General features: G+C 41.1%; 1 protein-coding gene across 1 annotated transcript; it reads left to right on the top strand.

Annotated features, from left to right (window-relative positions):
• The first annotated feature begins 1,755 nt into the window (after positions 1–1,755).
• rnd1b (Rho family GTPase 1b) lies at positions 1,756–11,530 on the top strand. Its single transcript, XM_058643973.1, has 5 exons — positions 1,756–2,005; positions 2,565–2,652; positions 9,760–9,869; positions 9,991–10,125; positions 10,816–11,530. The coding sequence occupies exons 1-5, from the start codon at positions 1,886–1,888 to the stop codon at positions 11,059–11,061; spliced, it is 699 nt and encodes a 232-aa protein (XP_058499956.1). The 5' UTR covers positions 1,756–1,885; the 3' UTR covers positions 11,062–11,530.
• The last annotated feature ends 996 nt before the right edge of the window (positions 11,531–12,526 follow it).

Here is a 12,526-nt window from a genome sequence, read left to right on the forward strand (position 1 = left end):
GAGTCAGAGGAGAGACCTTTGACTTGACCCTGTGAGCACTCAATAGCTTGTCACCTATCAGGGGGCCTCACACCAGCCCACCACGTGACAACACAGTGGCATTACACTGACTCACAGTGGCAGTGGTCAGAGTGTCCTTTTGATCAGTCACATTCACAGAAGCATTCTTTAACTCCTATCTGCCTGTGATTTTACACAGCTGATACAGTGACTGTGACCAGAAATGCTCAATTCCACCACCTATAGGACACACATTGTGAAATACACATTTGTGGACTCAATAAATTCAGAGATAATTTAGCTTATTCCACTGCTCATTACTCTGAGTCATAGGAAGTGTAGGACAGGGAAGAAGATCCTGGGTTCTTGTGTCAAACTGACTTGACTGTGATTGTAGTGCAGATTAAATTAAACTAATTAGTCCACATTGGATTTGTCTCAGTCCTATTGTACTCAGCCAGTGGTGTGCTATTGATCCAGCCGTGTCAAATCAATCAAATCACTTCATTTGAAGCAGACCAAGAGACAAGACTCACAGGTGAACAAGTCTGCACGGACTGACTGTTGTATCTTAGTGTATCTTCTATAAACTCATACTGAATATACAGTGTAATGATACTGTTAAACACATCCAAGAAAGTGGTCACTTTCGCCTTCTCTGTTGCATTTTTCAAATGTTTCAATTTATCTTCACCTTCACTTGACTTTTATTCACATTTTTGAAGAAATATGTGAGGAACAGAAGTTGAAAACATAGGAACAGCATGAAATATGATCTGCAAACCTCTATTACACACATTAAAACAGTCACAAAACAAGACGGAGCAAACTAATTAAAGTAAAGTATATATAAAAACTGCAGTGTTTCGTCCTCACTTAGTACTTTCTTAGTATGACATATTCTGTCAGAGGAATTTAATGCATATTTTGATTAAGAATAAAGAACTTTGTAATGGTCTAGATTCAGAATGAATGAATATCTTTATTTTCGGGGGTTACATTCATATAAAAAATAAACATAAAGAAGATCATTTGACACAAATGTGGCAATAACAGAAAAAGGAATAGGCCGAAGTGTGTGGCTTATTTTTGCAGATCCTGTACAATCCAAGGAAAACCCCAGATAATCAGAAAACACATAAATCATCTTTAGTGAGAGTCTTATCCACACAAAACACATGCTGGCATAGACTGTTATCTTTTCTTCCTCTGTGGTATGAACTCAAACTCTGCTGTGTGTGAGCTTTAAGATCTATGTTGTTAAAAAACAAAAACAAAAACGAAGGGAACATTTATCACAGCCTTTGATTTTCTGTGTAACTTTGAATCTAGTCCTCAACACAATGATGCTGTTCCATTACTTTGTTTGTCAAAGAATTATACAATCTCTCTATCTACTGTATCTATCTATCTATCTATCTATCTATCTATCTATATGTCTGTCTGTCTGTCTGTCTATCTCTCTCTCTCTCTCTCTCTCTCTCTCTTTGCATCTTATTTTGATGAAATCTACACAGATGCACTGATGCTTTTACACGCATTAGGCTAATAACATCAAAATACAGTTATTAGTAAAGTGTGACCTTTTAGATATTCACAAGAAAATGAAAAGTAACCCTCAGCCCTAACATTATCCTCCTCTCAGCGCTGGATCACTGCTGGGTGCAGTGGAGGGATGTTGAAAGCTCGTGAGATGCTGCGCTCCTATTGGCTGCTGCTGGCTCGTATAAAGCGCCGCAGTGGCAAATTCAATCAGATCAACTGCGGACATCCTGAGAGAACTGGACGCGCAGTGTCTGCATCACACAGTGGGACGAATTCTGAGCTGATTATCGTTTTGTGTTTTTTTTTGACGAGTTAAAACCACTGGGACACTCTGACCACCATGAAGGAGAGGAGAAACACACAGCCGCTCGTCGTCAGATGTAAACTGGTTCTTGTTGGAGATGTTCAATGCGGAAAAACTGCGATGTTGCAAGTCCTTGCGAAGGACTGTTATCCAGAGGTATGCGCTCACATTTGCCACGAAAATCTATTTAAATGCACGCACGGCATGAATCTGTCATTGATTTAATATTTTTTTTAAATAGCAAATGGGGGGGAAAAAATGGTGCGTGTATTGCAGGGACAGTTTTCATGCGCATTTTCCTTAAATTCGGTTCTTTTCGAGTGTTTTTTATATTCATTGACTGTAAAAACAACAACAAAAAACATCAAATAAAATGAAAATCACGTGAGCTTTATTTATTTTTGTACATTCTGTGAAAAAAAAAAATCTCCTCACGCTTTGTGCGTGTATTAATATTTTATAGGCGGGCACTGATTGTCTCGTTCTCCCGCAGCTGCAGTCGTTTCATGTGATTGATTGATCCCAAATTGCAGCAAAACCCTTTGATGTGACGCGTCTTCTCATTTTGTCGGATCGATTTTCTCACTGCGCGTGAATGTGTTGCACTAATTAGTCGGATACATTCCGGTGTAACCTGTAGCTGTCTGTCTGTGTGTCTGTCTGTCTGTCACCTCCACACTCGTGACACCGTGTCTCTAATTGTTCCCCCACGCAGACCTACGTGCCCACGGTGTTCGAGAACTACACAGCCTGCCTGGAGCTGGAGGAGCAGCGAGTGGAGCTCAGTCTGTGGGATACTTCAGGTAAATAATCACCTGTCTGTCTGCCTGTCTGTCTGTCTCTGTGTGTGTGTGTGTGTGTGTGTGCACCACAGAAGGAGACATGTCCTTCTGTCTGAGAGAGAGGGTTGAGGGTGACAGTGGCTGCTTGTTGTCTTCCATTATTCACTGCACACACTGTGTGCACTTGTTGAGTCTTATTTATATATTTCCGAGCTGATTACATAATATCATATTATTAGTGAATGCTGCATTGGGTTTACACGTGTCATTAAAACATATAATAAATAAATAAGCCGTTGCTATTTTCACAGATAAGCAATAATTTATACAAATTCTGTGTTAGGGTACATCATCTTAAACCTTTAAAATATCCATAAATGAATGAAGTATTGTCACATATTTCAAAGTGCTTTAGATGCCATTCTCATGGACTGCCACTATAAGGACACGAAAGCGTGAAAAGAACATTAGCCCATGGTTCTCCTAAGGTTAGTTTGAACCAAACCTAAAAACATTCCTTAAATGTTGAGGGAACCAAAAACTGAAACGTTCTCCTGCAGTCGCACCGTGGTCTCCGCACAACATTGCCATTTGGTTGTATTTTATAAAGAAAGAGAATGTTCTTGTCCAGAGGTTTGGAATGTTTGTATTTCAACCAGCTTCATTCAAATGTTTTAGGTACTTTTAGGTGGAAATTTCAGGTTGTAAATATGAACCACATATACCTCACTTAATCGTATTTGTATGTTTGGGGTTGGGGGTGAAATTAATAATTCAATAAATATGCTCCTATAAAGAAGAAATAAGCAGATCACATTTAACAGTCTGTGTGTAGGGAAGTATTTATGTGATTTTTGAACCATGTCAAATTTGATGTTTTTATTTTTGGATTATCCCATCCAGTGATTTTGTTTTTTGACCATAGACTGATACTAGTACTGTATCGGCTCCTCTCTCCAGTAAGATGGAAAGGACAGTCATTACTGTGAATTTTGAATAGAATATCTTGATATAGTCAGGATGTTGTATACATTCTGGTCACACCCGGTTTGCTTTCCATATATACACTGATCAGCCACAACAATAAACCCAGTTATCTGTTTCATTGTCATGGCTCATCACTTTTCACTTTATCTTTCTTAAAAATATTTATGATACCCATACAAATACTGATATATACATGTGTGTGTATATGTATATGTATGTATATAGTCTCTACTGTGGTGAATTTAACACAATATCTTTCATACTCATGTCGCAGCAGATGTGGCTATAAATTGAGCAAAATAAATAAACGTGGTGTGTTTGCTGATAACCGATAATACATTTTTAAACCAATATCTAGCAATATTGTGCCAATAATATTGTGCATCCCTACGTAATAGTAATTTTGAGTATTTTACAATGTGTATAAAACAAAAATGTTTTATTACACAATTCTCCCATATTTGTTTTATATTACGTGGCTTCTATTTCTTACTTTTATTATCGCCCCTGCTGTAACGCTGTATATTTTCATATGCAGGATAATCTTATCCTGCATTCTGAACTGATTAAATATGTCCCTTTATCGCCTGGTGCAGTCTGTTGTGTGGCAGGAAGCTGCATTTCTGTCTGTGATAATGTTCCGCTGGCAAAAAACACGAGGATTATTCCACTTCACTTGTCGTTATTGCTGACTCTGTGCATCATATGTTCATTTACACGCTGTGTGAAAAAGAGGGTCAATGTGTCAGTGTGGATCTCCCCGAGGATCTGTTGTTTTGTGTGTTGACCTGAATACTGTGAGCACAAGTGTGCAGCACCTGTTTGATTCCCTTCATGCTCACTGCACAATGGGCCCACATCCCTGTCCATGCACACTCATGCTGGATGTATTGGCACTTTCATTAGGTCGCCAAATAGCTGAGCAAGCAGGCTTAAGTGTGTTTGTGTGTGTGTGTGTGTACTTGTGTTTGTCACCTTTTTAGGACCTTTTCATTACTTAACACTGACCTCACGGATACCAAAATCTGGTCCTAATAAGGGATAACCTCATTTCTGAGGAACTAGTTAAGTTTATGGCTGAGGTTTGAATCGTTGTTAGGCATTAACTGGTTATGGTTAAGGGATAAGGCTTTGTTTATAGGCTGCCCAAATGAATGGACGTCAAGAAGTACTGTACTAAGAAGAACAGCTGTGCAAACCTGTGTACAACAAATCCTTTATGTAACAGACCTGCTTTAATAAGACAATGCTGTGTTTATACTGTGTTTCTTGATTTCCCCTAATTTTTCAAAAGCAGCAGTAGGAAAGCAGTGAGTGTAATTCCGTCCCCAGACCAAAATCCCCACTTTTTAATCTCTGTAAAAACTGTGGACTGTGAGTTTGGCCAGCAGGAGTGGGCCTGGTGCCTGTCCGGGGGATGATGGGCACACAGAGGACATCCTGTTGAGTCGTAGGGTTTTCTGGAGCAGACAGACACGAGGCAGCTCAGAAACTCTGGTGACCTGCATTCGCTTCCATATGCTGCTCCAGGTCACACACACACACAAACAGCATGATGTAGGGGTTTAGGACTGTAAATGAGACCACTGGGCCACTCACTCCACTGCAATCCACACTGACTCATTGAGTTTCACTCTTCTTTCTTTCTTTCTTAGTGTGTAGTAGTAGTAGTAGTAGTAGTAGTGGAATAATAGATGGCAATACCATATTACTAATCATCAAGAAACGGTGTGATATCACCAGGGTAAATTGTGTATGGAACAAATTATATTATAACTGTATATCATATAATATGATAATTAACAATTTTGAGGAACAAACATTTTAAAACACTGATGGTAGCATCCAGTCACTTTGTAAATAACATGGCATTACTGCAAATGTAATAACTAAGTTAATCCCAAACTGGACAATAATGGTTCTCAATCACTTCATCCAGTAACTACAGGAAACCTGTATGCAGTTTAAAAATAATACATGTTCAGGGGGGAAAACAGCTTCTACAGGTTAAAGTGTCAAATATTTGATGTGACCCACATGGCACAACTCTGGATCTCTTAGAACTGGAATGTAATCAATGTGATTAATGTTACTGGTGTTTGTTCACCTTTCTCATGTCGAAAATATCTGCTGTAAAAAAGGTCTATCACACTTTTGCACAGTACTGTAAAATACTACCTTTTCTTTCTTTCTTTCTTTCTTTCTTTCTTTCTTTCTTCTTCTTCTGTTGAACTTTTTCTCTCACTCTCTCATGCCCTTGTTGGCTATGCAGAAACATACCACTTTCTTTCTGCTTTGTCCCTTAACAGACATATACTGCACAATGAAACACAAAATCAAATAGATTACAACAAACTATCACATACAACATTACTGTGATGTTTTATACACAGTATTTTAATTTCTCGCAGGCTTTAGGTTTGATTTAAAGACTCATTGCTTTCTGGCTCCACTAAGAGGAGAGCTGATATCATCGCCTCGTTCCTCATTGTATAAACGACTCTTGTGTATCTCCTGTCAGATTCCTGGTGATTGACGACAGGCAGGAGGGCAATTTGCTGGCTATACTGTACAGTTTCCTCTTCTTACTGTAATTTGCTCTAATTGTAAGGAGTTGTGCTGCTGCAGCCGTTCCACACTGAGAGGGTCTCCTTATCATCCCGACTCCCCTTCATTGATTAGACTGACCTCATCACCAGCCCCACATGGCAGGCAGCTCCTTCTCTCAGCTCTGCCATGGATTTACAGACCAAAATCAATCCACCGGTTTTAATCAGCCTGGTCCGATCGGACATGGGGGGGGAAAGAGGGAAAAAGGGGACGGCAAACACTGGCTCCACTGGCAGTAACTCATGAATCGTGAATAATGGGTCTCATTATGGTGTTAGCGAGTAATTTATTTCAGGTTGAATGAACTTCCTGATAAATCCTTTCAGATTTAGAGGATACTTTATCTATTATAACTTCTTATATGATGTATAACCAAGTGACAATTATTTGGAGTGTGCCCAATATTCATTTAGGCTGATGGAGCAATCTGTACAAATGTATAAAGTGAGGAATCGTTAATAGACAATTCTTTTGTTATGGTCCTGTATCTCATTTTACGGACATTTCGGGTACAACTGATACAGCTAGTGCTTATTTCCATCCTAGGTATATCACTAGATTGTTTCGATCAGATTTAACAGTGTCAAGTTACAAAGCTTGTTAGCAGTTCAGACGTGGTGATGCTCAGGAGCAAAGTCACCCCATCTCTCCTCCTGTGGGGCGGTTTCAGCTCTGACTCTGACCGGCTCTGTCAGGTAAAACCAGGAAAGAAATGTCAGACTCAATGTAATGTGGTTGTGTTGGCTGGTCTGTAAAGTCGGTAGTTGGACACTGCAGAACCAGCAGCAGCAGCAGCGGCGGCGGCGGCAGCGGCGGCGGCGTGTGCTAATGATAGAGACAGTCTATGTCGGCACAGGAATTCACTCACTCATGCACACACAGAAAGGCGGATCCTCCCCCTCCCCCACCTGTACTCCAACACTACTTGCAGCCTGTGAAGCCCACTTCTACTTTGGCCCAATTTCCACCTCAACTCTTGGCTCTGGGCACTGCACCATCAGATGGATGCAGTCGGGTTCAGCCACATGGAATTTGGTTGTATGCTCTTTTCAATTCCCTCCTTTCCCGATTTAGTGAGCCTCGCTCTCCATGTTTCATGCCCCACAAACTCTCCATCTGCTGTAGAGACATGTTGTTGTGGAGGGAAAGTGAGAGAGGAAACATTTGGGCCATGGTTAGGCACTACATGTGCATTTATCTGTCTATCCAGGGCATTCGCTGCACTGTTGCAATGAAAAGATTGAGGGGAGCCAGGGAAAGAGGCAGAAACTGGCACTCTGTGATATCAGACTGCAGGGGGTGAAGGATTAATGGCATAGGGTGGTTCTCAGTGTTCCGTCTCAGTAGAATACACTCCTGCTTCCCATCCTCTCTTCCTGCTGTTTTTTCTTTTTTTTCTTGAAACATCTTTTTCTTCCAGGATTAGAAACTGCACCCTAAAATGTTGGGAAAGAGCTGCCAAGGCTGCTGAGCTTTAAATAATATATAATATTTCCACATTCATAGCACTGTTTATTCAATTTCACCAAGAATGGCTTGTATACACCTACTGATTCATGCTCCCTTTGTCCAGTACAGAAGATAAAATCAATTTCATTTGAGGGTTGAGTAACAAAAGAAACATCCTTCTCCCCGCCCTCCCTCCTGACAGGGTGATACTGCTAAACTAATTTGTCAGCTTTAATTGCAAAGGCTCTTGGAACCCCTGTGCAGCTTCTGTGCAGCTTATTATCGATTGATGCATTTAGATCAGTGGCCATTTAATGCAGAATCACATGCAGGTTCAATCTCCTTTGCTGAAGATTGAAAAACTGTATAATGCCCTGCTTTTGGGTTTCCCATGGGATAACACACACACACACACACACACACACCAATTAGCATCAGTGCGTTGGTGCTAATTGTTCTGGTGTGAATGTGTGTCAATTTCCACAGTCAGCAAACACAAAGTTATCTCACAGATGAGTGCAGCTTTTCTGCTGAAGCCCGAAGTGTGAAATGGTGCAAAGGCAGAAATGTAAATTACATTTATCTGGTGGTAGCGTCTCTTTTTCTTTCTTTTTCTTTAAGACTAACACATCTGCAGTAAATGATTACATTTTGGTTAATTTTCTATTTAAAGAGAGGAGCAAAGTAATTCCAGAGGCATATACACATATAATACATAACATGTATCCCTTTGTTCCTCTGCAGTGATGTTGTCTGTCTTCAGGACACTGAGCCCTGAGGAATTTCACCACAGCTTGTCATTATTCCACTCACAGCACCCAGCAGCTGGCAAATTCAGTTTTACCCTTTGATAATGTGGAAAATCATTAAGTATTCATGAAACTGCGATATATGCAAACATCCATGTTGTGTGTGTGTGTGTGTGTGCGTGTGTGTGTGTGTGTGTGTATGTGCAAGTTTTTTTTTTTCATATGTTTTCTGATGCATTGTTTTTCTGTGCTATAAATCAATTATGATGGTTGTGTAATATCCAGTGAGTGATAACACAGACTGCTTTGGTTATCAGTAGCAATGAGAGGAACACTGAATCCCATTAGGGATCCACACTGAGCATTAAGTAAACATGTTAATCCCATTGAGCTGCTCCTCTTCTGTTGCAACTTATCGCTGATAGGAAACACCTCTGGCTGCAGCCAAATTTAAATGGGGAGATTGTGGATGCTGGCATGTGTGAATGTGTGTGTGCATTTTATGTGATCTATGTATGACTGTGGTCCCCAACTCTGTGCAGAGCAGAGGAATGTCCCCAACAGTAGGTGGGTGGGCAGTTTGCGGTGTAAAATGATTGATTGGCAGTTAAGGCGAGCCTTTATGGAGAGGTGGGAGGAATGCCTGATGTCGATGGTGGATTTCAAGGCTGTTGCTGTGGTAACAGGGGGACTGGAGGTATCAGCGCAGAGCAGAGGATTTTTTGGGGGGTGGGCGGCTTACTTAAGGATTCCAAGCATGAGTGGGAGCGTCTGCCTGCCCCGAGCCCCACCATTCCTCTTGCGTAATCTACTGCAAGAGAAGATCAATGAGGATTTAGTGCTGGGTTGTCATCTTCTGTCCCTCTGAAATGCTAGCAGAGGATATAGGAGCAGGGGGAAAAGCAGTTTCAGGGACAGCAAAGTGAGCCGTGATGCCGATTCCACATAATCCCCGCGGCTGTATTCTGCTGCTCCACCTCTGCTGCTCGATAATACCCTTTATTTTCTCTGAATAAAAACTGATGGTCACCTCTGTTTCAATAATACCTGAAAAAGGCTCCACTTAAAATGGATTGAACACTCTCTTAATTCATGGAGTGTCACATTTTACAGAGCATATTCAGCCTGAACTGTCTTTATGTGACAGGTATATGTATTATAATGTGGTACCAGCATATACCCAATTCTGTTCTTTAAAAAAAAAATATTTTTCTATGTCCATTGATTAATCTAGCAAACGTGTCTCTACCTTGAGGTCAAAATCAGAGATGTTCTATTTTCTCAGTTTGTCTTGTCTTCCACTCACCATGTCAATGTCTCTTCTCTTCCTTAGGTTCTCCATATTATGATAACGTGAGGCCCCTTTGCTACAGTGACTCTGATGCAGTTCTGCTGTGTTTTGACATCAGCCGTCCTGACACAGTGGACGGTAGTCTGAAGAAGGTAATGGCTGCTGCTATATATACATCCTATTACTCTATTCATGTCAGATAATCTATAGTGTGTATTTACACCCTGTTGTTTATTTTCCACTGAAATATTATTTGTACTGGTTTGTCCACAGTGGAAAACCGAGATCCTAGACTTCTGTCCCAGCACACGTATCCTGCTCGTTGGCTGTAAGATTGACCTGCGCACAGATGTCTGCACGCTGATGGAGCTGTCCAATCAGAAACAGACTCCCATCACCTACGAGCAGGTGAGAGACATTATGGAACGTGTGAGCACATTTATACAATTTAATATAGTCCGTGCTGAATTTAAACCACGGATGGCAAACACAGTTAAACTGGACAGTTATGATGGATTATTTAGAATTTGTGTAACGTCAGTTTATGGACTGTTTAGTACAACAGAACATACACACTAGAAAGCACATGTGCTCATAAGAGAGTGATTAAAAGAAAAGCGGATTTAAAAAAAAAACCCACACACACGCACAGAAAGCAAAAAACATGTAGTTACGAAAGACAAACAGTATGATACGAATAATCAACTTGATATTTTTCATTTAAGCTCAAGATAGAATGCCAGATTTTCTGTCTTCTTCAGGTGGAGAACATTGCCCAACTCCTTCAAACACATGGCACATTTTGATCTCCAGCAGACTCTTTGATATTAATCAGTAATTACATCTGAGTAATACACCTATTGCATGCCATTGCACTTAAGAAGGCGATGTCACTGTTTTGCTGGCTAAAAGTAAATACAATATATGATCCCATATGACAACAAAGGGATGAATCATTTGTATTTATAAGCAATTGTCCATGAGGACGTGACCTTAATTTTGCAGCACATTTATTGGCAAACCTGGTGGACACAGAAAAAACCAAAACATGAATTTAAATTCATGAAAAACAACCTCCTTCTCTTTCACCTGTTTCAGGGCTCTGCTATGGCCAAGCAGCTGGGTGCAGAGGCGTATCTGGAGTGCTCGGCATTCACCTCAGAAAAAAGCATCCACAGTGTGTTTCGCACCGCAGCTATGGCCTGCATCAACAAGCTGCAGGCTCTCCCAAAGTCCAGCCCCACCCGCCGCCTCTCCAAAAGACTCCTCCACCTGCCCAGCAAGTCAGATTTGCTCTCCTCCACCTTCAAGAAGGAGAAGGCCAAGAGCTGCTCGGTCATGTGAGTGAAGACCTCGTGGGTTACAGTCCTCACATGCAACCCCAACCCCCTGTCGTTTTGGTCTTGGGGAAGGGGGGGTGGGCATGATGGTTTTATCAGGGCTTCCTGCTGAATCCTTCCCTCACCCCCCCAAAAAACCAAACACCCCTCAGAAGAGGTGGACACCTCGCTGTCCACTTGCTCCTGAACCTTTTAGTGCACATCCATCTTTTCCCACAACTGTTTATCTTGCTTTCAAACAAACAAAAACCGGTCAAGGTTTGATCATTGAGCTATCATGTTTTCACCTGTAAACAGTATGCAACTACAATGGTGTAACATCCGTCCAATTTTACTCTCTCTAGGCACATGTTGAGTTTGTCCAAATTGGAAATGTGCAACGTGTGACGTTTAATCTTGTGATGTAAATGCCTCTTAGACAACTCAATGGATATTTTTCTAAGTGCAAAAATAAATCTAGCATGAAACCGTCAGGAATTAGCTAAATCCTGTACATCCCTCTTAGCAAGGTGTGTGATGTGCAAAACAGCTTGTCACTATAGTCCCCATTTAGGCCTGTGAAAGCACACAGATGTAGAGGGACGAACCATAGAAGTGAGAGCTATTACACAGAGGGCTGCTCTCGTCGTCTTGATGGTGACGAGAGCAGGGAGAAGAGATTTTGAGTGCTGGCTGCTATGCAGATACCAGTCTAGACCAACCTGCATGGGTTGTGGATGCATGGTTGCTTAGCTCTGGACAGCACTGCTCCATGGGCTTTCAGTGGAATAATTAGAGAAGACTGATGGGGGAAGTGTAGTTGTACTTCCAGTGTCTCTGCCGACACAGCTGGAAACTACTTTTAATGTCAGTGATGAGACGGATACATTTAAACACACGAGAAGAGACACTTTAGCATCAACACAAACGGTTCAATGCTGAGCTGCTGAAAGTTATTTATGAAGCTGTGGTTGTTTATTGAAAGGCCAGTGCTACAGTATGAGGCATTCTTAAAAGCATAGGCAGATGCCTACCGAATTCAGGCTTGCTGCTAACAGATGAATCTGGTTTGTAATTTCAAATGTTCCTCAAAAGATTTGTAGCATTGCATTGTTTACAGTTTTCCAACAATTCTCAGATGATATGCAGTTTTGAAAAATGCCTTTCATATTAGATTTTTTGACAACTGTACTATGCCTGTGGTTTTCTCTCATTTGCAACAACCTAATGTAGCACTCCCAACCTAACTACTCTTCCAGGATGACTCTAGCTTGTGCAGTACCCTCTTGTTAATCTATTGACCTCCAATAAGCAGCACTTAATGTAAGCAACAATGTCTTCAAAGCGAAACGTGGAGTCTTTTATGAGCTTAAATCTTTGGCTTCATGGTGTGTGTGCAGCATTGATCTCTGTGCTTCTAACCATAAAGCAATAATGATTTAAGTGCTTGTGACGCAAGGTAACCTGTGTGGCAATAAAGATGGGGCTTT

The sequence above is a fragment of the Solea solea genome, chromosome 11 (assembly GCF_958295425.1).
Source record: "Solea solea chromosome 11, fSolSol10.1, whole genome shotgun sequence".
Classification (NCBI taxonomy): Eukaryota; Metazoa; Chordata; class Actinopteri; order Pleuronectiformes; family Soleidae; genus Solea; species Solea solea.

Excerpts from the sequence above, each read along its gene's own strand:
- rnd1b (XM_058643973.1), top strand. The coding sequence starts at position 1,886 with ATGAAGGAGAGGAGAAACACACAGCCGCTCGTCGTCAGATGTAAACTG. Across the intron at positions 2,653-9,759 it reads CAGTCTGTGGGATACTTCAG|GTTCTCCATATTATGATAAC; the intron begins GTAAATAATCAC and ends TCTCTTCCTTAG. Across the intron at positions 9,870-9,990 it reads TGGACGGTAGTCTGAAGAAG|TGGAAAACCGAGATCCTAGA; the intron begins GTAATGGCTGCT and ends GTTTGTCCACAG.